This window comes from Tiliqua scincoides, chromosome 1 (genome assembly GCF_035046505.1).
Source record: "Tiliqua scincoides isolate rTilSci1 chromosome 1, rTilSci1.hap2, whole genome shotgun sequence".
NCBI classification, from domain to species: domain Eukaryota; kingdom Metazoa; phylum Chordata; class Lepidosauria; order Squamata; family Scincidae; genus Tiliqua; species Tiliqua scincoides.
The window spans coordinates 229,013,880-229,040,148 of record NC_089821.1 but is presented as its reverse complement, the minus strand read 5'-3'; the positions used below and the strand labels follow the sequence as shown (position 1 = coordinate 229,040,148).

General features: G+C 43.9%; 1 protein-coding gene across 3 annotated transcripts in view; it reads left to right on the top strand.

Moving 5' to 3' along the window:
• Positions 1–4,387: 4,387 nt before the first annotated feature.
• The window catches only part of TARBP1 (TAR (HIV-1) RNA binding protein 1), a 55,767-nt gene continuing 33,885 nt past the window's right edge, over positions 4,388–26,269 (top strand). For all 3 annotated transcript variants that reach the window (XR_010793857.1, XM_066616941.1, XM_066616932.1), the window contains exons 1-12: positions 4,388–5,340; positions 6,446–6,543; positions 7,004–7,067; positions 10,837–10,985; positions 13,475–13,527; positions 15,924–16,021; positions 17,223–17,358; positions 17,449–17,545; positions 20,269–20,358; positions 22,909–23,044; positions 24,501–24,594; positions 25,681–25,856. Coding sequence is in view for 2 of the 3 variants with exons in the window: in XM_066616941.1 (XP_066473038.1) it covers positions 4,476–5,340; positions 6,446–6,543; positions 7,004–7,067; positions 10,837–10,985; positions 13,475–13,527; positions 15,924–16,021; positions 17,223–17,358; positions 17,449–17,545; positions 20,269–20,358; positions 22,909–23,044; positions 24,501–24,594; positions 25,681–25,856 (2,056 nt within the window). In the remaining variant the exon portion in view is untranslated. The remainder of the gene's footprint in view (positions 5,341–6,445; positions 6,544–7,003; positions 7,068–10,836; positions 10,986–13,474; positions 13,528–15,923; positions 16,022–17,222; positions 17,359–17,448; positions 17,546–20,268; positions 20,359–22,908; positions 23,045–24,500; positions 24,595–25,680; positions 25,857–26,269) is intronic.

Sequence of the window (26,269 nt, the reverse complement as noted above, 5' to 3'; positions counted from 1 at the left end):
TCAGCTACTATGATGATACAACAGCTAGGCTTGATGACCATAATGTGTTCTATGTGTAATTGCTCTTGAAGATTATTTGGAAATGCCTACTGGTGTAAGAACAGTCAATAGACTGCTGACCAGCATGAGTCACAATAAGCACACCACATTAGCGCTATATCAGTTGCACTGACTACCAGTTTGTTCCCAGGCCCAACTCAGGTGATGATTATTGCTTTTCAAGTTCTTTTAAGGTTTGTGCCAAAAACCGGGAACAAGGCTGTGACAGGCTTGTCTTATTAAAGGAATAATGTAAGTGTGTTAACAAAAGCTGTGCATTATGGTTGCATACACTGTAAAAATGCTGGTTGTGGTTTTGATAGCTTCAAGCTGCGAGTTCAGAGTGGTTCAGAACCATGGCTAGGCACTATTCTAGTAAACAACCTTCAAGAGAACACAGGAGTCTAGATTTAGAAAGAATAAAACTCAGAATTTATTACAGCTTATTACAATTTGATCATTCAAGTGAGCTAAAAAAGTTCCAATTCAGAGGATATAAAATAGAAGTAGGCTGATCACACTCTGATCAGCCTTTATATACAGTGACAGAGTATTCAGTCTCTGAACTTCCAACTTTGATACCTGTGAGCCTCCCTACATCAGCTTCAAATCAGTGCCAGCTGAGATAAACTTACATCCTCACCTTGACTCAAACCAGCCTCAAATGCCTTCAAATTTCATTTCACCAGCCTTCTATTCTGGTCTCCCCCCCAACTTTGAATGCTTATTCCTCATTGGTTACCCTGTACATTCCATGGGGGGGGGGGAGTAGTAGTGATTATCTTAATATTTTTGGACAGGCAAATATTACCCTGCCTATCACAAGGGCCTTTACACATTTCTCTGTTGGTCTCCTCATATCTGTCTGCCTTATCAGGTTTTTCATCTAGGGTTTCAGTTATAGGTTTCTGTTCCCATTTGTTCCCTCTGGAACAAACATTTCCTGTTCAATAAGGGCAATCTGGCTACTGGTTCATATGCCTGGGACATTAAATGGATAAATACAAAGAACAATTTATTTAATGCAGATCTTGGCTCCTTCAGTGATTACACAGCTGGTAACTCCCTACTGGCTAATCTACCGTATACATATTTTTGATAAACACAAAGTTTTGCGATTAAGCCACTGTTTACCTGAAGCAACTATTTAACTATTAGCATAGCTAGTTAAAGTAGCACTGCAGGTTGCTGTACATGCCTGATGAAGATCTCTGAACAACCCAAAAGTTTGTGTATGCTTTCAGCAACAGAAGTTGTTTGGATAAGAAGCTGTATCCCATTTGTTACCTCTAAATATTTAGTTTTCAATATTATAATTACAAATACTGTGGTTCCAGAATGGGCCAACCAACAATGGGTGAATGAACACAGCCAAAGCAGAAAAGGGCATTCACCAGAGCATTTCAAAACCAATTCAAAAGGAGAATAGAACTTCCAGAGCTGAAGATGAAAGAAATGGGCAGTCTGTATCAAAAAGCCAAACTGTCTTCAGGCCCTTGACAGAGAGGCTATAATTATACTTCCATACAAGTCAATTTCAGCATTGTACTGTACACAGTGAAAACAACAAATTTATTTTTTGATGTATTTATTTCTCAATAGTCCCAATGTGACTAAGAAGTTTTACAATCACAATTTTAAAAATCATAAAAGCCAAAACAGCAGTCTGTAAACATCAAAATACAGCATTAAAAACCTCAAACTTTTTGCTGTGGTGTAACTGAAATACCTGAATTCAACAGCCAAGGAAAAGCTATATAAAGCACCTCTGAAAGAATAAATTCCCAAATATTGAATTACAAGCTCAGAAACATGAATAAACCAGCTGTGAACATTCAGATCTTATTACTCTTGTGTTTCTACATTTTGCTTTATTCCACTGTCATGATGCAAAAATTCTGTTCCTGAACTGGCTTTTTAAAAAGCTTCAAATACATTTGAGCCATCTCTTATTTTAATGACTAGCCATTTTTTAAAAGGGTATTAAATTTCTTTTATACAGTATGTCTACACTATACAGCTAGAGAGAAAAAGAACAAAAAAGATTTAACAGCACCACCTGCTGTTGGGAGACAAACACAGCAGGCTCTTCCTCATTCACTACCAAGCCTAATAAATTCAGAGAAAAGACATAATAGGATAAAAGGGGAGCTCTTGCATTCCTTCTTGAGGTGATATTGTTCACTATGTAAGTCAGTGACTCCTCCACAAACTGACTTCTTTAAAAATTACTGCTATTATTCTGTGGAATTTTTTCCACACATTAAGGAAAAAATCTAGAGGGATCATATAAACCCACATCAATTCTACCTGTATGGCTTTTTCCAAGATAATTTAGGTTGATTCTCTAGTATAAACCAGAACCTTATAAGAAGGGCCTTCAATAAAATGTTGCAGCATCTAACCAGTCCCTAAAATGAGTGATTTGTTTGCTTTTATTAATCAAGTGATTGGACAAAGCTCATGTGTGCCCTATCTTTTGTAAATTCATACTGTCCTCCAATTGTTTTTATCTCTTCATTCTATCCTTTGCCTTTCCTCTTTCTATCCTTTTCCTCTTTTTTGCTGATGCTTTTTCAGTTTTCCATCTGTCTCCTTTTGTTTTCAATGTTTTCTAATAACTCTTTGTTTGCATTCCCTCCCCCCTTTATTTTTTGTTTCAATGTTTTACAATAAACATGACCAGGATCAAAATGATAGTAAGAGCCTTTTGTCCTTCCTCTTTCTCAATTTTTTAGCTTCTTTCCACATTGTACTAAATGTGGAATCCTATGCACGACTACTCAGAAAGGAGTCCCACTGGGTTCAACTTACTGACACAAAGAACAAAAATATAATATATAGATTTTATGTATCTTCAAAAGTTTAGTTACATTTATTTGGTAGAAAAATATACTCTCCATCAGAGCCCTCCACACTGTTACTTTATACCCGCTTTGTCATAAACCTTTACGGCCAAACTCATTTTCTGCTCACAACTATGTACATATGAATTATGTACACCACCCTGAGCTCCTTGGAGGAAGAGTGGCATAAAAATGTGACAAATAACTAAAAATAAAATTGATGCTTGAACGTAACCCCAAAGGCATAGAAGCACTGTGCTAGAATTGGTTATTCCCATAATTTTCCTGGATCTGGAACTGTGAGCAGGATCCAACACGAATATAGCTGTTTCTCAGAAACACAAAAAGTGTCTGACTTACATGTTGCTGCATGGAGAAGCACACACAGGACCAAATCCCATTCAACTTTCCAATCCTGGTGCAGCCATGCTAATGGGGCATGCACTGCATCCTGTGGTGGGAGGGTAGTTCTGGAGGCCTCTACCTCGCCAAGGGGCTGCACTGCAGCTACACTGGGGCTGGGAAGATGGATAGGATTGGCCCCACAATTTAGCACACATCTCTGGATGCTGCTGCCCAACAGCCCAATCCTATCCGCACTTTCCTGGGAGTAAGCCCCATTGACTCTGATGGGACTTACTTTTGAGTAGTCATGCATAGAATTAGGCTTTTAGAACACAATCCTATCCTGGGAGTAAGCCCCATTGACTCTGATAGGTCTTACTTCTGAGTAGAAACGCATAGGATTGGGCTGCAAGCCATTTCTGCCCAATGTTGCATCTATGCAATAGGGACCAAATGTGTACACCTGTGGGCAACCTGCAAAAATGAGTTTAAAACTCAACAACGTGTGTAAACTATGTGCTCAGTACAGAGTAGTCCTTGTGCAAGGGCAAGGATGCACCAAGGGATGCTCTTAGTGATTGGGGTTGCATTTTATAACACCCAGCAGGGTGTAAGGCTGCAGTCCTATCCACTTACCTGGGAGCAAACCCCATTTATTCCAATGGGACTTACTTCTGAGTAGAAGGCTGCAGTCTTGTGCAGGACTGGTCTGTGAGGCTGCAGCCCCAGCCACACTTACCTGGGAGTAGCCCCATTGACTCTAATGGGACTTACATCTGAGTAGACGTGCCTAGGACTGGGCTGTGAGGCTGCAGCCCTAGCCACACTTACCTGGGAGTAGCCCCATTGACTCTAATGGGACTTAGTTCTGAGTAGACGTGCCTAGGACTGTACTACTGAGGGCAGTGGCAGATGCAACCCACACCTAGCAAGGACCACGGTGGCCGGTGTGGCTGCAGAGCCGCCTTTCCCTGCGAGCCCAGAGAGGCCCACTCAGCACCTGGCACAACGAGGCAGGGGGAGGGCTGTGGGCGATGGGCTCACCTGCCTGGCTGCGTTTGAAGGCGCCCGGCCTCGGCAGAACCAGCGTAGCAACGGGCGGGCCTATCACCGCGCTAACCGCCACCTCGAGCGCGAAGGCTGCTGGGAAAAGCGCGAGGAAGGGACTCGGGCAGGCCGGCCTGGTTGACGGTTGGGCGCGCGCCTGTGGAGCGCTGGGCCTCGCGCGCGGCCCCCCCCCGGGCCATGGAGCTGGTGCTGGCTGACGCGCTGCTCTCGCAGTGCCGCGATCCGGGCGCACTCCTCCGGGTGGTGTGCGGCGAGGAAGGGTCGCTGTCGGCGGACCGGGCGGAGACGCTGCGCCTCCTTCTCCAGCGGGTGGCGGCGGCGGCGGAGGGCGGCGGGTGGCGCGGGCGAGGCGAGGCGGCGCGGCGGCTGGCCCGCGAGGCGGCGCTGGGCCACTGCCTGCCGGCGCTGCGCGGCTCGCCCGCGAAGCCCCCCGAGGAGCAGCAGCTGCGCCTCGTGAGAGCCTCCTGCGGAGCGCTGCGCTGCTGCGCCTCGCTCGGCGGGGCCCCCCTGGCGGAGCGCCTGGCCGGGGAGGCGCTGGAGTCGCTGGGAGCCGGCGCGGGGGCCGGCGAGCTGTGGACGGAGGCCGCCGTGGAGGTGCTGGCCGCCGTGGCCCCGTGGCTGGAGGAGCCGGCGCTACTGGGGCGCACCGTGCGCGTGGCCCTGGGGCTGCTGCGCGGAGACGAGGACGAAGGCAGAGCCCTGCTGGTGGCCGGCAGACTGCTGCCGGCGCTGGGGAGGAACCGCGCCGCCCTGGCACACGTGTGGGAAGGGCTGATGCGGACGTCCTCGCGGGGGAGCCGCGCTCTGCTGGCCTTGAGCGCCCTTTCCGACGCGCTGTTTCCCGCCGGCCAGCCGCAGGGGGGCGGCCGCGCTCGCCCCCTCGACGCCCGTCTTCACTGCGGCTTCTGGACAGTCGTGCAGAAGGGACTGGCGGAGAGCGACGCCCCATGTCGGAAGAGAGCCCGCTACCTCCTGAAGAGAGCCGTGGACGTGTCGGCTCAGCTGCGCACCGAGTGTAGGTGCACCGCAGATGCTGGAAATGGTACATATCTGGCCCGTGTGCCCCCTTGCTTAGTGCCTGTGACTGGCTGTGTGAATGGCTCTGCCTGTCACAGACCCTGCCCTCTCAGACCCTAAGCCCCCCCTTAACACTGGTCAGGTTCCAGGCCGTCTCTACAGAAGTGGAAACATTTTTGCAGCAGTGCTGTATCTGCAGAAAATACGCTTTGTATGTAGCTTCTAAAGCACAAGCCATATCCTAACTGCGTGTTGGTGTCTTAGTCTTGAGATGCCTCAAAATAATGGCCCATGCTTAACAGAACACCTTTCATTGAACTAGTAAACAGGTTATGACACATTAGAGTTCTGTAACAAATTAGCTTGTCTGATGTACTCCTGCTTTGTAGCTGCTTCAGTGCAATCTAGAACTCACCAACCACAAGTAATGGGGATAGAGTACCCATAGATTTGCAGAGATTGCACACAAGTGTGGAGTATCTGGGATTGTTCAAGAGATTATCCACAATCACTGTTTCCTGATAATGGTCTATTCAACTGTCCCCTTTATAGATATGTGCAAAACTAGATTAACAATTTTTTGCTATATGAAGGAGGGTGCGGAGGTTGGTAACAAGGAGGAAAGCCCTTGCAAGTTCATATGAAATTTGACAATGTTGCAGTGGAGTTAGTAAACACACAAAATATGTTTGGCACAATTCTTTGCCTGCTACAGCCATTTCTGATAACACAAAGGTCCTCTCACACCTTTCATACAACTGCCTTTCAGAGCTTGCTTTTCACCTAGTCCCCCAAGGTGCAGCACATCTGCAATGTGTAGGGAAAAGTTATTAGTTCTTGTGAGGTACAAGAGGATATGGTGTGGTCTGCCAGGCATTCAACCATCCCATCATGCTTGGCATGGAGGCAGTGCACTGTGATAAATTGGATACACAGATGGCGAAAGGAGGAGAGACCTCAGTAAAAGTTTATTTAGGTCTCTGCATGCATAGAAAATCACATGGAGAATTTTTGTGTGTGAAAAAGATAAGATAAAGGCCTAATTTTATTATCTTTTTCATGTTAGTGAGGTTAGCTTTATAAGTTATCCTTAGAAGAGAGAGGAAATGTCTGATTTATTTTTCTTCTAGGACCATGTCTGTTCTGGTGGTGTGCTGAAGAAAATGATCAGCTTATTCAGTTTTGGGAAACTTACATTCTAATTATGGAGACTCTGGAAGGAAATCAGGTAAATATGTAATATTTTTATGAAGTGTTGTTGAAAGTTGTTGTAGTCTATTGCTGATCTAAATATGTGAAAGAGATGACCACACAATATACAGATCTAGAGAGCACAAACTGGCAGGTACAGAGACTGTTTTACTGCTAATCCATAGCCCTCTATACATTTGAAAAGTAACAGTCCAAATGTTAAAATACGGAAGCGATTATATTCAGTCTAATTATATTTTCTTCTAAATTTCACCAAAGTAGATCACAGCAGCAAACTTGTTTATTGATTTGCTGTTCACAGAGAAGATGCTCAGAGGCTATACAGATGCACTATGCTATGGTTTCCATGCTTGTGGAGTCAATATCATCATTTAAATCATAGCAGAAATCAACATCTAGCTTTTTACTATAGTTAGGATATTTTTTTATTTGTAGAATAAATCAAAGTAATGTAATGATGTCTGTTTCAATTTTAGATACATGTAATAAAACCAGTATTGCCAAAGTTGAATAGTTTATATGAACATGCTGTATTGGAAGGTAAGACTCTTTTCAGACAGTGGCACAAGCTTTTGGTAGGGATATATATTTATGTATCGCAGGGCCCAGTACCATTCAACTTTCCAGCATCAGTGCTGCTGCAGTGCAGCCCCAATGGAAGGGAACAATTGTTCTCTTACCTTGAAGAGATCTCCATGATTGTCGCCCCCCCCCCCGGCCAGGATGCAGTGTACACCCCGTTGACATGGCTGCATTGGTGCTGGAAAATTGGACAGGATTGGGTCTAAAAGGTATGTTTATGTATTTAATTTTAGATCTGTAAAAATCCCTGGTGCCTGATCCCTCAATAGCCTAAATTAATAGCCTTCCAACTCTGATAGGTAATAACTTATAAATGAATGAATACATAAGAACAGCCCCGCTGGATCAGGCCATGGGCCCATCTAGTCCAGCTTCCTGTATCTCACAGTGGCCCACCAAATGCCCCAGGGAGAACACAAGACAACAAGAGACCTGCATCCTCGTGCCCTCCCCTGCACCTGACATAGCCCATTCCTAAAATCAGGAGGTTGCACATACACATCATGGCTTGTAACAAGTGATGGATTTTTCCTCCAGAAATTTGTCCAGTCCCCTTTTAAAGGCATCTAGGCAAGATGCCATCACCACATCCTGTGGCAAGGAGTTCCACAGACCAACCACATGCTGAGAAAAGAATATTTTCTTTTGTCTGTCCCAACACTCATTTTAGTGGATATCCCTTGGTTCTGGTGTTATGTGAGAGGGAAGAGAGTATCTCTGTATCCATTCTATCCTTCCCGTGCATAATTTTGTATGTCTCAATCATGCCCCTCCTCAGGCGCCTCTTTTCTAGGCTTAAGAGGTCCAAACATTAGCCTTTTCTCGTAAGGAAGGTGCCCCAGCCCAGTAATTGTTTTAGTCGCTGTCTTTTGCACCTTTTCCATTTCTACTATGTCCTTTTTGAGTTGTGATGTCCAGAATTGGACACAATACTCCAGGTGTGGTCTTACCATCCATTTGTACAACGGCATTATAATATTTTTATTCCGTTTTATTCTCAATACCTTTTCTAATGATCCCCAGCATAGAATTGGCCTTCTTTACTGCTGCCACACATTGGGTCGATACTTTCATCGAGTTGTCCACCACCACCCCAAGATCTCTCTCCTGATCTGTCGCAGATAGCTCAGAACCCATTAGCCTATATATGAAGTTTTGATTTTGCCCCAATGTGCATGACTTTACACTTACTTACATTGAAACACATCTGCCGTTTTGCTGCCAATTCTGCCAGTTTGGATAGATCCTTCTGCAGCTCCTCACAATCGCTTCTGGACTTCACCATCCAGAAAAGTTTGGTGTCATCTGCAAACTTAGCCACCTTACTGCTCAACCCTGTCTCCAGGTCATTTATGAAGAGGTTGAAAAGCACCGGTCCCAGGACAGTTCCTTGGGGCACACCACTTTTCACCTCTCTCCACTGTGAAAATTGTCCATTGACACCCACTCTCTGTTTCCTGGTCTTCAAGCAGTTCTCAGTCCATGAGAGGACCTGCCCTCTAATTCCATGACTGTGGATTTTTCTCAGAAGCCTTTGGTGAGGGACCTTGTTGAATGCCTTCTGAAAGTCTAGATATATAATATCCATGGGTTCTCCCACATCCACATGCTTGTTGACCTTTTCAAAGAACTCTAAATGGTTTATAGCAGAATTTACAATCCAAAGGCTAGGTGATTTTACTATTATTCAACAGCAACCTAAAAATTCAGTACATGTGCTGGGACATCAGCATTATACTTCTTTGCACAGATTTCATAACATGGGGACCAGTGCATGTTCAGCTCCTGAAATCCTTTCCTGTGAAAACATATTGAAGAAAGGATTGCAGAAACTGGTACATCTGTTTTTCCTTAGTTGTGTTTTTACGTTGCTCGTTTGGAGAGGGTTGCATGCATGTCTAATTCCCCACCCTATTTTAAAACTAATCATTTTAACAGAGTTTTTAGCTAGTGATTGTATTAGCTGGCTATCAGTTGTATTGAGCAAAGGGAACAAAAGAAGCAGGATCAGCATCTTCTTAGCATTAATAGCCACAGATGTAATGGGACTTTGACTAGCTAGATTTGATGAATATTTAACATTCATCAAAATAATTTCTTAAATTTTTTTAGTTTCTTATTCAACAGAAAATGATTATTTTATAAGAGTCTTGTTGCAGCAGGCCAAGGGCCCATCTAGTAAAGCTTCCTGTATCTTATAGTGACCCATCAGATGCCTCAGGGAGCACTCAAGACAACATTATATCTGTATTTTTTTGCCATTCCTTTGCATCTGGCATTTAGATAAAGGCTACCTCTAAAATCCAGAGGTTGCATATATAGGTAGAGCCTATTTATCCACATTAGTTCCATTCTTTGATTCGGCGCGATTAACAAAAAACACGTTGTGCTAAATTCCGTAGAGTTATGCAAAGAGGCTGCAGCCTGACACTTCTGGATGGAAGGAAACTAAGGCAGCTGTTATCAGTCGTCCCCCCCTTCCCCTTTCACAGGTGGGATGCTGAGCTTGCTTGGGATGCCTCGTCCTCTGTGTCCCAGGCAGCCTCTCAACAGCACTGCAGGTTCTCCTCCTCGCTGCTGCAGCTCCTGCAGCCCTCCCTGGCCTTTGCTATCATGGAAGCTCCTCTGCCCCAGAGCATTCTGGGACTTGTAGTCTGGCTCTCTGCTCACCCTCACCTGTCTCTCCAAGGCTTGGGAAGGCTTGCTGGAGCAAGAGAGTCTGCATCATCTGGAGGGGGCTGAATTTGGAAAACACTCCCTGGTTTTTTTAAAGCAATCCCCTCTCCTCCCCCTTCTGCCTCCCCCTCTGTACTCAGCACTCCCCGTTGCCAGCTGTCTTGCTTCTTTCACAGGTGGGATGCTGAGCTTTTAAGAGTCCAGCTCTATGTGTTTCTACTCAGAAGTAAGCCCCATTCTAGTCAATGGGGCTTACTCCCAGGAAAGTTTGGAGAGAATTGTAGGCTAAATCTCAAGTTTTGCTTGCTAAAAAGGCTTGCTTGTGTGCATGATAGCCTGAACCATGGGGGGGGGGGGATTCAGCAAACACTCCTCGGGTTTTTTAAAGCAGTCCCCTTTGTTGCTACTGCACCTGTGTGTGTATGTGAGAGAGAGAGAGAGAGAGAGCACTAGCGAGCAAGCAAGCTCCACCTTGCTGTATGTGTTCTGGCTACAGAGGTTTTTGGTCCCCCCTTCCGCTCTTCAGCCTCAGCTGGCTCAGGGGCTCCAGGAATGTTACTGTTCCTTTGCAAGGGGAACCTCTTCCATGGCTCCAGGGCTATTTCCCTGCCTGGGTGAGTTAGAGCCTTTTTGCAGTGTTTTGGGCTGCCTGGAAAGAGTGTAGCATCTGTTCTCTCTGGAAACAGATGACAGCAAAGGGCAAAGCAGGCAAAGATTTGTGTAACTTTCAGTACCCCCACCCCAAAGAGTTGAGACAAATCTGCAGATAAAAAATCTGTGGATAAATAGGCTGCACCTGTAGTCATTATGGTTTTTAACCTTTGATGGACTTTGCTCCTTAAATCCATCCAAACCCCTTTTAAAGGCATCTAGGCCAAATGCCCACACAGCATCCTGTAGCAAGGAGTTCCACAGATAATGTAACTAGATGTGACTTAATTGTGATGCAGCTTAATAATGGTACATGTATTTGATACATAAACTACTACATAAAATGTGTTGAGAATGCCGGTTACTCTGTGCCCTATTGAAATTTTTTTTTAAACAACAGATTGTTGGTTGTTTCATCCATCATGGCATATGTGCATTTACAAAAGAATGTTTGAGAGTGAAAACAAAACATTGACAAGGGAAGGAGTAATTCACTTTCTTGAAGTCTGGCAAACAAAGTGCCTCCCCACATCACCAGGATTTGCAGAGGTAAGCTTTTCTTCCCCTTCTGCTCCAAAGATTTCTTGTACTGTACTAATAAAGTTTGCCTAGATGTCTTTGAAGTCCACTTTTACTATTCTCTTAGGGCAGGGGTCTCCAAACTTTTTGGCCAGAGGGCCACATCAAATATCTGGCGTGGTGTGGAGGGCCAGAAAAGCAATTAAAATATAAAATTTAAATAAATTAGATGGAACTTAGATGAATGAATAAATAAATGAATGGGCTCATTCATACAACCTCTCTGGCCCTCAGAACACCCTCCAGACAAAAGCAGAGCACAGTTCTGGTCATGTTCAGTTGAGTGGGCCAGAGGCTTTCAGGGGACAAGAGGTTGGCAGCGGGCCGGAAAGAGGCTTGCTGTGGGCCACATCTGGCCCCCGGGCCGGGGTTTGGAGACCCTTGCCTTAGGGAAAAGATTAAAAACTTATTGCTTTGATGCCTTCATTTTGGTGTTCACATTTTAACAAATCAAAGTGGAATAGTGAGCACTCAAATGTACAGGGTATTCTAGGGGCTCTTGAAGGGAATCCAAGAGAAGCATAACCCAGTCCACAAGTACATGAGCATCATCCATCAGTGTCTATAGCACATACTGCCTCTTTCGATTCAACTGTGGGAGCAGTGTTGTACTGGGGAGTAAGAGGATATCAGCAAGGAGATTGGTTCTTGTAATAGTTGCTTACATCATTCTAGTGAGGCTCATTCTACTTGGAAGGTCATGGCAACCTATGAATTGAAACGGTGCCAACCTTCTGTGTACCTATTTTTCTGAATCAGAAAACTGATTTGAATGTGAAAGAAACTTGCTAATTGCTTTGGTTAAAGAAAAAAATACTAGCCTAGACACTAGAATAAGCCTCACTGAAACAAATGGGACCAGTTAAGTTAGTTGTGATTACTTCCTTGATTTCATGACTAGCTTTCTTTGACAACAGACTTATGTGGTGAAAATGCTTATTTTTAAAATGATATAAAAGAACAGTTGAAAGTTACATTTTGGTTCATATTAATGAAAAACTAAATGTTTTGAAGAAAAACTTGCATAAGTCCTCAGGTGGTAGGAGCAATTGGCCAGGTTGGACAGTGGCTGAGGAGTCGCATCCATTAGAGAACCTGCCCAGCTGGGCCAAGCCCTGAACCTTCTGTACTGGTGACATTGGTAGTGGCCAGTACACCATAGTCATAGGAACATAAGAACAGCCCCACTGGATCAGGCCATAGGCCTATCTAATCCAGCTTCCTGTATCTCACAGTGGCTCACCAAATGCCCCAGGGGGCACACCAGATGACAAGAGACCTGCATCCTGGTGCCCTCCCTTGCATCTGGCATTCTGACATAGCCCATTTCTAAAATCAGGAGGTTGCACATACACATCATGGCTTGTAACCCATAATGGATTTTTCCTCCAGAAACTTGTCCAATCCCCTTTTAAAGGCATCCAGGCCAGATGCCATCACCGCATCCTGTGGCAAGGAGTTCCACAGACCAACCACATGCTGAGTAAAGAAATATTTTCTTTTGTCTGTCCTAACTCTCCCAACACTCAGTTTTAGTGGATGTCCCCTGGTTCTGGTGTTATGTGTGAGTGTAAAGAGCATCCCTCTATCCACTTTATCCTTCCCATGCATAATTTTGTATGATTCAATCATGTCTCCCCTCAGGTGTCTCTTTTCTAGACTGAAGAGGCCCAAATTCTGTAGCCTTTCCTCATAAGGAAGGTGCCCTAGCCCTGTAGTCATCGTAGTCGCTCTCTTTTGCACCTTTTCCATTTCCACTATATCCTTTTTGAGATGTGGCGACCAGAACTGGACGCAATATTCCAGGTGTGGTCTTACCATCAATTTGTACCGTTTTGTTCTCAATACCTTTTCTAATGATCCCAAGCATAGAATTGGCCTTCTTCACTGCAGCCGCACATTGGGTCAATACTTTCATTGAGTTGTCCACCACCACCGCAAGATCTCTCTCCTGATCTGTCACAGACAGCTCAGAACCCATTAGCCTTTATGTGAAGTTTTGATCTTTTGCCCCAATGTGCATGACTTTACACTTGCTTACATTGAAATGCACCTGCCCTTTTGCTGCTCATTCTGCCAGTTTGGATAGATCCTTCTGGAGCTCCTCACAATCACTTCTGGTCTTCACCACTCGGAAAAGTTTGGTGGTCCTTTTATTGCTTAGTAGAGTTCAGGAAATACTTTTGCACTTACTGTTTTCAAATGTATACAATTTTAGGTGAATCTTTTAGAATGAAATTTTGTTCATTGAATGTGTTTATAAACATTCCTTTACATATTTTTTGTCCTGTTGAAACTTTTTTTTGTAAAATTAGACTAGAAGCAATTAATAAGTTTCATATTATGTTCCCTCAATCTAGGTTTTAAAACTGATACCAACCCTACTTAGTGTTCTGTGGAGCAGATGAAATGTACTTATTGTCTGTTATATGTTTTAATGCAAATATTTCTTTTTTTAGTTCATTATTGGACCCTTAATGGATGCTCTTTCAGAAAGTTCTCTTTACAGCAGGTAATGCATTATTCAGTAAATAAAAATTTCTGTAAAAATGGGTGAATAGCTAAATCCCTGTAGAGGCCAAAAAGATATAAAAGATTTTTATATATAAATGCCTTGGTAGGGCTGACTATTCCCAGGTATGTTCTGGGCTTCCCATGTGTAAGAAAAGGATTTGGAGTCAAGGTAGTTTTGCTCAAGGGGATCTTGGCAGGTAGGTGCTTGCACTTAGGGACCTGGAGTGCCCTAGACGGGGTCCTTTGCAGTTATTTGTATTTCCTGTGATAATTAAATATGGCCTGATTTCAAACCAAGTTACCTTGTTGCATGTGTCTTTTTGAGAAGCTACCTGGGCAAAGAAATTTTTTAAAAACCCACCATATCACCATTGTGTAACTCTATTGTGTAAATCCCATGCAATATAGTGTGCAGATCTAGCTACCTTAAGGAGAGAGAGAGAGAGAGGTGGAGGAAGTATAGAAATAGTTTCTCTCAAATGTTGTGATTGGTAGTTTAAAAAAAAACGCTAGGTGCTTCACCTTACAGCAGTGGTATTCAAACTGGGCTGTCGCGATGCCCCAGCCTGTGGGTCCTGGCCTCTGCCCCCTTAAGGGGCGGGGGCAGCCAGGAGACAGGGGGAAGGCAGCAGCGCGATCCACAGGATCGTGCTGCTCAGGGGGGCTGCAGGGGCTTGGGTGCATTTGTTCAAGCCTCCTGCAGCCTCCTGGGGGTGCGGGCAGCCCTGCGCAACCTTCGGCAGGGCTCCCCAGGTCAGGAAAAGGGAAAGCGGAGCGATTGTGCCCTGCTCTGCAAAATCGTAAGCGGAGCACGATCACTCTGCTTTCCCTTCTGATGGGGCTGCAGGGACTGGGGTGCACCCTCCAGTCCTTGCAGCAGCTGTCCCTGTGTGCGGGGAGCCCTGCGCAAGCGCCTGCAGGGCTCCCCAGGTCAGGGAAAGGGAGAGTGGGGCGATTGCGCTCCGCTTCTGCTTTTGCGGAGGCAGAGCAGATCGCTCCACTCTCCCTTTCCCTGACCTGGGGCGCTCTGCAGGTGCTTGCGCAGGGCTCTCCACATACAGGGACAGCTGCTGGAGGGACTGGTGAGTGCATCCCAGTCCCTGCAGCCCCATGAGTGACACGATCTTGGGGGTCGTGTCTCTGCCTTCGCCCTGCGCCTGCTGCCTCCTTCCCCGCCCCCGCAAAGACTGCAGGTTTCAAACTCCTGGAGAGTTTGAAAACTGTAGCCTTATAGGAAATTAACAGCCCAATCCAAAACTCCCCAGCATTGTCAGGTGCAGCAGCGCCACTGGATGCTACCACTGCATCCAGTGGGGCCAGGGAGGCCACTGGAGGTCTCCTCAGGTGAAGGGGACTTTTGTCCCCTTCCGCCGAGGAAGGCCGAAGTCCCTATGATGGGGCTACTCAAGTCTGTGCCAGATATTTTGCTGGCGTAGACCTGAGAAGCCCTGTGTCAGGCTTTACAACCTGATGCAGGGCATAGGATCCGGTGGAGAAAGTCTCTGCCAGTCCCACCTCCCTTCTGGGCCGGTCTCTCTCCCCGCCCTTCCCCGCTCCAGAACACCTCCCCCGCCCTGAAAAGCCACACAGTCACCTGACTGTGCTGCTTACCACTGGCAGTTTGTCATGAGTGGTTCTCCTGGTACTGAAGTCGAGCTCCAACTGGCGCTGTCCCATTGCCAGCACTCGCTCCTCCCCAGGTGCTACAGTTGTGCTTTACAGTGCATTTGTGACACCCAGAGTCGGCGGTATGCATGTATCACCGGTGCTGGGGAGGATAGAATTGGACCCTAAGCCTTAGATCAGCCCTGCTTAAACTGCCGAGAGCAGCCCATTCAGAATATGGTCCCTGTCCAGACCACATCCAAGCGTTCTGAGGGCTACCATGCAATGTCCTCCCCATTTGGAGGACAGGAACGCTCTGGGCAGTCGCATCATCTGCCTGGCATCCCAAAATCCCATGCAACAGGATGTCCAGGCAGGCGCAACTGCCCAGAGCATCCCTGTCCTCCAAATGGGGAGCACATCACATGGCAGCTGCGCAAAACCGAAAGGTTTACTCACTGGATGGAAGGATCCGTGTGGATACCGCCATGGTATACCTTCCCCTGCCTTAGATCAGCATGATTGTTAAATTTAGGGCACATTGTGTGCGTTTGTGGCTAGTTTGGTTTTGGTGTGTTGGTTCAGTGTTATCCTTTTAATAGAGTGGGTATATATTAAATAATAATTTGTCATACATCTGTATTTTTAAAGGCATCTGTATTGTGGTTTCAGTAATATGTTTAATTTCTGAACTGGATTGTAGACTCAATCAGTAGCTTGAGCTTTGAGTTGCTGTATTATGGTGTAGAATAGAATGCCTCTAATATGCCTTTGTTTTTAACTTTACAGGCCATCAGGACAGATGATAGGAACATGTCCTCCTTTAGCAATAAAGCTGCAGGTGTTCCTGGCTGCCTTCCTCACAAGCCTCCCAGAGGAAGAAAAAAGTATGTTTAATAAAGCTTTTGTTCTGGAATTGCATAAAAATCAGTTCTCTGCTTCCATCGCACTTGAGGTTCAATATGAGAAAAGTATGTATGTGCTCAAAAGTGGGAAGCTGATTTGGGAGAGGCGTATACAACCAGTTCACATACCCAGTTACCAAACCTTTACAGTGAATCCAACTTGATCCAGGTGTTGTGGAAAACACTGCATCTCTGTGCAAATAGTACTTTGCATTCTCATGATTTCATTGCATGCATTTATGAGTAATGTGTAGTTTGATTTTGAGCCTAGTGTGGATGGAAGGTTGAATAAAATGGTGTTACTTTGTGCATTGCAGAGATGTTGCTCTTTTCTCCTTGATTCCTTGCTCTGGGTTCAGTGTGCTTGAAGAACATAGTGGGTGGGAGAAGTAGCATGCTGACATGCTCTTGTCAAGTGATAGGAAGTCATGTCCTGCAAAATTCCTTCTCTTCAACATATGCTTTCCACACTGGTTGGAGATGGCATCTGGGAGCTGATGGTAAAAATGCGCATACTGGCATGCCTTGGTATCCATGGGGGATGTGTTCCTGCCCCCAATGGATACCAGAAACCGCAGATACAGGGGAACGCTATACATGGATATGGGGAATGCCCCCCTGCATCCATTACCTGTAACTTTTATTTTCCTGCTTCCTGTTAATGTACAGTTAGTTGCTCTCAGACATGCACACTCAGTCTGCAGTTTAGGAAGAAAGAAACACTTACACTGCAAGCATGACTACAAAAATAAAAGGTATCTGTAATGGGCACGCAGCAGGGGCCCGAATCTGGATCGGCATGTAACTGAATCAGTGAATACCAGGTTTGTAGACATGGGGGCCTGCCTGTAGTCAGAAATAATTCACCGTACAGAATTAAGTGTGGCATCTTTCTGTTGCAGTTTTGGTGCAGTAGGCACCTGTATGTGTCACAGAATTGCTTAGGCTTGCTTCTAGCAAATGTGACCACTACTGTCTTTTTTTCTAATGTGTTGTACATTTCTTCCTTTTGGACTGCATGCTGTGCCCTCATTCAGATGAATTATCTGTGAGTTCAGGCTGGAATAAAGGAAGTGAATATAATCCAAGTTTTAGTTGGGAACAAATTTGTTTAGCACTACTTTTTCAACCAATGCTTATGTTATGGTTGATGTTTTAGCACAAATATTTTACTATATTTTAGGTAGCTTTTTATTGAAGTTTATTCAGAAGATGAGCAATAGGCACTGGTGTGCTGTTCCGATTTTATTTCTCTCCATGGCACTGGCATACATTCCAACATGTAGAGCACTAGATATTGAAGGACTCTTAGCTTTGAGGTAACATTTTGAATTTGTCTATATGAATTTTTTGTGTCTTCAGTCCACAATTTAACTTTTCATGGTGCTTATCTTCTTATCCATTTGCAGAGATGTCCTACAATGTACCATGATTACACATCAGATTCTGCTCCGAGGAGCTGCTCAGTGCTATCTTCTTAAAGCAGCTATACGCCTGACAGATGTGGTAAGGGTTCCTATTTTGAAACAGAGTTGCATTGTAGTTTAGGAAACATAATTTCAGAGTCGTCAGATATCACTTTTTATTTTTTCTATAGCTTTAGGTGATGAAATCTACTATACTTTACAGTTTAGATTTAAAGATAAAGAATTTCAAAATCGTTTCATTGTTTATTTCAGGTAATATGTTTTCTCTGTTTAAATGATATTTTTATGCATCATGTTTATAGAACCAAAAACCATTGACTTGTACATTTTTATCTTTCCTGCAGTGCACTGAAACTATTTGCTATAGGGAGTATTGTTATCAGAGTAAACTAATAAAGCATAGGTTTGAGACCTTGCTTTCAGATATTACATTTCAATGTAGTTTATTTCTTTAATCCCCCAAATAGGTTTGGGAGGTTAAGAGAGAAATTAGAAATTCTAATGCACAATTGTTGCAAAAAAGTAAAAATTGTTTGACTGTGATATTGCTATGTTAAACAGGAATATTGCATTGATGGTTAACATATTTTTTGGCCCTGTGTAAATCAGGTGCAGGAGTTGATTTTGGATTTCAACTTGAAATGTAGAATTGTGTTTTTAACATTCTTGACATTCTACATTCTGATATTAGTCTTCAAGGGAGATTTCACATTTCAGAATATTTTTTATTTTCTTTCCTAATTTGAAAATGGGGCATGGGATTCAAATTGGTATTCCACCTTGCAGTGTAGAATTGTATCCTGAACACATACATCAATATTCTGATATCTCAGAATTCAATGGAACAATAACATTTTGAACAAAGGAAGCTGCTGCACCATTGAAACTTGTGTTCTAGTAGCGCAGCAGCCTTTTCAGCATTACATAACATGCTTGTCTTATGCAACCAATCAATGGCAGTGTCTGCATTACAGTGGCAATTCTGGATGCTCTGGTGCCTGTAAGATGGTGTGAGGGATGGGTGGTGGGTGGAACTATGTAGAAAAGAGGTATGTCAAAGCAGGAACCAGGCGATTAGCAGCAGCATCCTATGATTTCTTGACCTCCATTCACCTTCCTGAGTCCACTTGGAATTGCATCTGCCAAAGAGCTGATGCAGGTCTGAGCAGACCTATTGGGGAAGTGGAGGCTTCCCTGAGGTAAGTGAATAAATGTTTTCTTACTTCAAGGAGGCCTCCTCCACAGGAGTTTCTGTATAGTACCTAGAACAGTGCAAGTTTTGTTCGCATTGCTGAATTAGTTGGGGGGGGGGATTTAGTTAGGAATGGGTTATAAGAAGTCTTAGTGAAAGTCATCATGGTAGTTGAAGAACAGTTGCATGTTTTGATCTTATCCATGTGCCAGGAAAATAGGTATGGAAGACTTAGTTTCTTATTGCTGGTTTATATAATTACTTGCAAAATGAAAGCATGCTTTTATGAATGTAACACTGACAGCACCATCCTAATCATGTCTATTCAGATGTAACGTATACAGGTGCAGCCTATTTATCCACAGATTTTTTATCTGCAGATTTGTCTCACACACAGGTGCAGAAAGTCACACACACCTTTGCCCTTCACTATCATCTCCCTCTGTTTCCAGGTAGCCCAAAACACTGCAAAAAGGCTCTGCCTCGCCCAGGCAGGGAAATAGCTCTGGAGCCATGGAAGAGGTTCCCCTTGCAAAGGAACAGATTCCTGGAGCCCCTGAGCCAGCTGAAGAGGGGAAGGGGGGACCAGAAACCTCTGTAGCCAGAACACATACAGCAAGGTGGAGCTTGCTCACTAGTGCGCTCTCTCTCTCTCTCTCTCTCTCTCTCTCACACACACACACACACACACACACACACACACACACACACACACAGGTGCAGTAGCAACAAAGGGGATTGCTTTAAAAAACCCGAGGAGTGTTTGCTGAATTCCCCCCCCCCCATGGTTCAGGCTATCATGCACACAAGCAAGCCTTTTTAGCAAGCAAAACTTGAGATTTAGCCTACAATTCTCTCCACACTTTCCTGGGAGTAAGCCCCATTGACTAGAATGGGGCTTACTTCTGAGTAGAAACACATAGAGCTGGACTCTTAAAAGCTCAACATCCCACCTGTGAGAGAAGCAAGACAGCTGGCAATGGGGAGGGCTGAGTACAGAGGGGGAGGAGAGGGGATTGCTTTAAAAAAACCAGGGAGTGTTTTCCAAATTTGCCCCCCTCCAGATGATGCAGACTCTCCTGCTCCAGCAAGCCTTGGGGAGACAGGTGAGGGTGAGCAGAGAGCCAGACTACAAGTCCCAGAATGCTCTGGGGCAGAGGAGGTTTTATCTCAGGTGATGAGAAAGGCCCTTTTTAAAGGAAAAAAGTCGTTTAACAATAGTCTTGTTAATGTGAAAGAGGGCATTAATCATTCTCTCTCCAGGCACTTAGAGCAGCTTCATTCCAAGACAAGCAACCCCTCTCTTCCCTCTGAGCACATGAAAGAAAGATAATCGCTTTGCATTGGTGAAGGGAGGGGTCTCGGGCTCAGAGTGAAGCCTTTCTAAGCACCTGGAGAGAGACCGATTAATGGATCTGTCTTATTCCTCAAAGGTCAGCAAAGCTGTTTAAAATTGCCTAGCAAAGGGACATTGTTTTTTAAATGGATTTGCTTTAATGCAATTTTTGCCATCCATGTGAGTTCTGGGAATGGAACCCTCACAAATGACAAGACTTAATCTATATTTGTTTTTCTTGTTTTCTAATGGATTACTCAAATTGTTTATTTAGGAACAAGTGTCTTTCTCAGACATTTCACACTTCGTTATATCTCTGCGATCAGAAGAATCATTAGGGAGAGGAACTGGTTTGTGGACAATGGTGAGAGAAATTTAATGAGTATTGTGTAGTTGATTTTTCATTGTTAGCCTTTGAAAAGGCTGACTTGGTAACACTGAAACATTTAGATTTGGGAGAATCCTTATTGAAACTCCACTTGATACAAACTTCAGACTCCATATTGGGAACATATGATGGGCATTATTTTTAGCTGGTTTGTTTTTCCAGTTTTGTTGGTTTTTTCCCCTGAGGCTGGAGATGGAAAAAATTAGAAGTTATGGGATGATGTAATAGCATGGTTTACTAAACAAGCAACACTCTTAGGACCTAATGCTAGAAAAAGTACTTTCAGATGTTACAGAACACTTTCAAAGTTCAGTCCAATAGTGTAATCTGGAAATGTACCAAGCATATTGCTCCTGCAACATGGTGGCAGCATTTCTATACAATATAGCCTCTGCCTCCTCTTGTTTCTCATTTGCCTCCATTTCTTTCATCTTCTGTATCTAATACAGTAACAGGAATGGATGAATGCTTGAAAATACATGTGGTCAAGAAACTAATGTGTGAAGGCGTTGAGAACTTTGTTTTGGTTAATGCAAATCTTCCAGTTTCTGAAGAGGCATGGCTGTCCCAAGGCCATGAGGCAACATGCCAAATGCTGCCTCCCTTTATCTGGTGATGTGACAGCCTCTAATTCCCCCACTTCATGGATTGGAAGAAGAAGAGGAAAACAGATCAGAAGATAATGTGTGGAGGGCACTCTAGCTCAGGGGTGTCAAACTCATTTCATACAGAGGGTTGAATAGCATTCATGACGCCTGCTGAGGGCCAGAAGTGATGTCACTAAACCAATCATAACCAAAAATAAACACTTTTTCTCACTTAGGAACTTATTAACTGCAAATGACAGAAGAGAAAAACAAGCAAATCTTGATCATATTTCAAGTTATGGGAGAGTCCAATTTTCATGTGCGCTGCCCTTACAGCAGTAGCACCTCAGCCCTACTCAGCCACTGAGAGCATGATGGCCAGATGAAAAAGCTTCATCTGGCCTTATGTTTGAAAAAGCAGGCCTTATGTTTGACACTCCTGCTCTAGCTCTTCAGTTCCCCTCTTTTCTGCTCTGTCCTCATTTTCCTTTTCCAATCCAAAGAGTGGAAGGAGAAGGAGGAGCAGTGAAGGCAGGTGGGCAGACAGAGGTAGCTGCCCCCTTGCAATCTCCTGTCTGAGGCAACTGCCTCAGTTGGCTTCATTGATGATTTTCACTCATTGCCCCTTCCCTCTACACTTCCCAAATATATGCTTCTGAGGATTTCCCAGCCCTCAGGGACAGATTTATTGAAGTATTCAGAGGAAAGGAAAGATTCACCCCCTCTCCTTTCCTTATGGAATAGAAGCTTCAACAAATGAAGCACAAGGGATTCAACTTCTTGTTTGTCATGGTATTGCAGGGATGTTTACTTAGAAGCAGGCAAGTCCCACTGAATTAAATGAAACTTACTCCCAGGTAACAAAAAACAGTGGCTCAAATGCTGAGTATGTTTGTAAAAATGATTTTAACAAAACAACAGTTAGCATTGAGCATATCTGTTTCTAAAGAAATCAAAGAAAAATAATCTTTGACACTATCAGAATCAAAGGACAGTGTATTATTGGACTTGTTAGAACAGAGCATTATATATATAGTTCATTATTTAGACGTGTCAGGTGTAAGATGTATGAGGGGTAGACTTAGGGTGTAATCCAGCCCTTGACTTGGGCTGGCACTTACGCTGGCCCAGGAGTCAGCTAGGCTAGCATGCAGAGGCGCGCCTGTATAGACAGAGGCTCTGAGGTAGGTGGGGAGGAGGGAGGAATTCCTGGGCAGGAGAAGGGTGAGCGGTGGGCTGCCCTGGAGCTGGGTGGGTGGGGAGTGGGAGGCAGGGCTGGGATCTGGCAGTTGGATCCGTTCCTGGGGAGAACGGAGTGGCTTCAAGCCGCTCTGCTCTCCTCAGACTTGTGACACCTCAAGAGGTGGCACACGTCTAAGGAGACCCATAGGGCAAAGGGCGCCTTTCCCAGAGGTATGGGGAAAAGTTTCCCCTTGCCTCTGGCTAAGCTGCTTTTGGCTGCTATCCTGTGCTGGATACAGCACAAGCGTCCTGGCTTCCCTGTTCCAGCGCAGGGTAAGATTGCACCCTTAATTTGCTCAAGAATGTTCTTAATCTCTTTGATTCTGTAAAGAACATAATTGAAATAAACTTGGCCCTTGAAGTTTTAAAAGGAATAGTTTCATTGTTGTGTGTCACAGAGGACTGTTTAGATCAGCAGTTCTCAAAGTTTTTGATCTCCGGAGCCCTTTGTACTCCTAAATAGTTTCAGGGAATCCCACTGGCACACAAACAGAATGTCAGAGAACCCCAGACCTCCGACACGTGCACAGAGGGCACAACAGATGGTGATCAGTTGTCATTTACTCATGGAGCCCCAGGGCTCCCAGGAGCACACTTTGAGAAATATTGATATAGATGATAGATTTTTATGTAGGCATTATATTCCCATGTTTTTTGTAGCCTAATAATGTGGTGATATTCATTTATTGTATATTAGCTTTGTGATTGGTTACGTGTGAATGACAAGAGCTTTCGAAGACCTTTAAACCATGATGTGCCTCAAGACAAAACTGCATTAGGTGTTTATGTGGAACTTCTTATGCGAGATTATCTGAAAACGTCTAATGCCAATCGTAAGTGGTTTATAAATAAAAAGCAATAAGTTCATTTGTAAAATAGTTATATGGCTAAAGTTGACAACTATTTAACAATTGGTAAGAGTTTCCGGCGCTTATATGCAGTATTTGCTGGTGCAAGTCAGAGGGGTCAAAGGGGTGTTTCCATTTGCTCCAGAGGGGATAACATCCAGTGCAAATCCCTCATGTTGGGTGCCACCCCTCCTGCTTCTGACATGCTCCCAACCCTCCCCTGATCTGTCCACCCTTCTGCCATGCCAACTTCCCAGCATCAGTTGAGCGTCTCTTCGCTGTAGCAGCTGGATGGAAGTGTGCAACTCTGTGCACTTCTGGAAAGCCTTTTACAATGCTGTAAACACATGCCTCACTGAAAGTATGCATTTTTCCCTCACTGGAGAACTTCAAGCAGAGGCTTGACAGGCACATCCTATTGATGCTCTGGGAGGATTTCCTGCTAGGCAATGGTAGTGAACTAGATAACCTAGTGGGTCACTTCCAATTCTGTGATTCTCCCACTTCTGCAAAGCTCGTTTGGCTGCTGTTTACACTTTTTAATTTGCTAATGCCTTATTATTTTTCTTGACTTTTTATATGTACACTTTTTCATTTTTATTCATTTTATAATGTTGCTCTTTTTCTGTTTTTTTTTAATGGGTTTTCATTCATCTGTGTGAATTAACTTGCTTATCTTATATAATTTTCATTTTGTATCATTTATTTTTTGTTTTCAGTTTCAGAAATTGGTCTATGGTTCAGTCAGCAATTCTCTTTTCTCTTGCAAGTCTACAACAATTCTAAACAGCTCTTGCTATTTTATAATAAGGGCCACTTTCAGTTGTAACTGTTTCTCAACTGCCAACCCTCTCTCCACCCCTGCATTAGTCATAGTCAAGTCTTTTAACTGTTGCTAATGCTCTGTTCCTACAGGAGGGCTTTCATGCAAAGTCTTATGAGGCATGTGTTTTCTCTATGAATTTTTTTTTCCTTACATGCCCAGGAGCCTCCAACTGTGCAAAAACACCTAGATTGTGAATTGTCTGTTTTCACTGCTCTGCTGGTTGGCACAGGCTGACGAAGATTACTGTTTTACAGAAAATTTTTATAAATACAGCAAAAGCCATGTTATCTGGTGCTTGGTTAAGTGGCAAACTTGGTTCTCCGGAATCTTTATCCACTGCTTCAGGCAGGTGGAGATGCCAGTTAAATGACTGCAACCCGGCCGCTTCTGCGCTTTCACTTATCTGACAAAGGCTCCCTTTTCCCTCCCTGGAGGCCTTCTCAGGGAACATCATGTACAACATAGCAGTAGGGAACATTGTTGACATGGAGTGATGATAAAATGGTACTATTCATGATGAAATTATGTATCTTAGTTAAAACGCGTTTGCTCATGCGTATCTATGGAACACTTATTTTAAAAAGCTAGTAATTTTTAATTTTTGTATACCAACAGGAGATTGCCTTATGCCTGATTGGTTTGAAGGTAGACTTGTGGCTACAATGGTTCTTCTGGCTGCAGATGTGGAAGAGATGATGCATGAACACAAGTAAGCAGAAGGGTTGTTTCATATTGCATTTTTCATACGATGAAATCCCCAAACTACTTTAGCGGGCTTTGTTCTATAAGCTTTAGTGGACAAAGTCCTGGAAAGAGTTAAAGCTAAATGGCATGGTGCAAATGTTGTATATAAGAAATAGCCTCAGATTAAATTCCTGAAGGTAGCAGGTTTGGTGAAGAGTTGGCGAAAGAGTTGGCGATGGGTATAGAGCAGTGGTTCTCAATCTTAAAGTCACTGCAGCTCTCCTTGGTAGTGAGTTGTGACGCTCCTGGTGGTGTGGGGGAGCCTCTTCTGGGTCATTTCAGGCTGGTAACACATTCTACTGGCTTCCATGGTCAAACCAGAAGGAGTCAAACCAGAAGTTGTCTCTGAAAACTGGAAGTGGCTTTTTGAGGCCCATGGAGGCCAGTAGAGGGGGACCCCAGCCTGGCACGACCCAGAAGAAGTTTCCAGGGCTACCCAAAGTTTCCAGAATGGCTCTAGTCTAGAGCCATACGGATGCAAGTATGGGCAGGAGGGCGAAAAACCCATGGCTCTGTATAGTGTATAGGCTTGTAGCCCTGATGACCCAGTAGGTCAAGGGAGCCACCAGCTGAAAAAGTTTGGGAACCACTGGTATAAGGCAATTCACAAATGGACATAAACATAGATATATTTACTTGAAGATTTTGTGGATTGCTTTATTAGTGTCTTGCACTGGAATTTGTCACCTTTTATCAATATGTGTGTGCAGGAAGATGTTTGCAGATAAACAGTGTATGAAGATAATTATTTTTCAAGTTTGTTTTATATTGCAGCAACTATATCTAACATAGAATTAGAGTTCTACCAGACATGTACAACAGTGGGAACACTGTTCTAGATATTCCCATGTGACACTGTTTCTGCTGAAGAATGCAAGGAGTAGGTGAACTGTCTTGCTTTTTACTGTGTGGAAGGTGTAAATGAGGCTTTACTAACAGTAACCTGCCTTCCATCTGCCTTCCATCTGGTATTAGAGAATGCAGCTTATGTGCCCAGATGTCAGCAAAACAGATAGAATATCTTTCTCTTTTGAATTTTTTGTGTGTGTAGTGGCAATGGCAGCACAGAATGGATTGAGCTGAAGGCTCTCCTAAACCCTCTGCTGGATGTCTTACTGAAACTTGGCACTAATCCATACATCTCAACACTGAAAACTGATAAAAGCCTACAGCTGCTACTGAAGTTACTGCAGACTTGTCCAATCAAATGTTCCAGTCCACAAGTTGGTTAGTTATATCTTCAAATATTTTCAGTTTTGCTCTTTTACCAAGTACAGCAAATATCAGGCTATTCACAAATAGTTCAGCAGCCAGTAGCAATTCATTCTGAAACAGTAATTCATGTTTTTTTAGAAGTCAGATAAAAGCCTTCAAAATGCATCTAATAAGGAATATTTCTTATATTCCTAACAAAACACATAAATACAGAGATAGGAAAATAGACATTCTGAACCACAGTGAAGCTAAACCTGTTAATCTTATACTTAGGTTAGGAACTTTGTTTTCTGATGATACTGCAGAATGATATCTGTAAAGCTGCTTTCAAATATCATTTTTATTTATGAAATAGCAGAAATGGAAGTTTTAACAGAAAGAATGAAAGAGAGAGATTTAGGTAGAGTAAGAAAATTTTGGAAGCC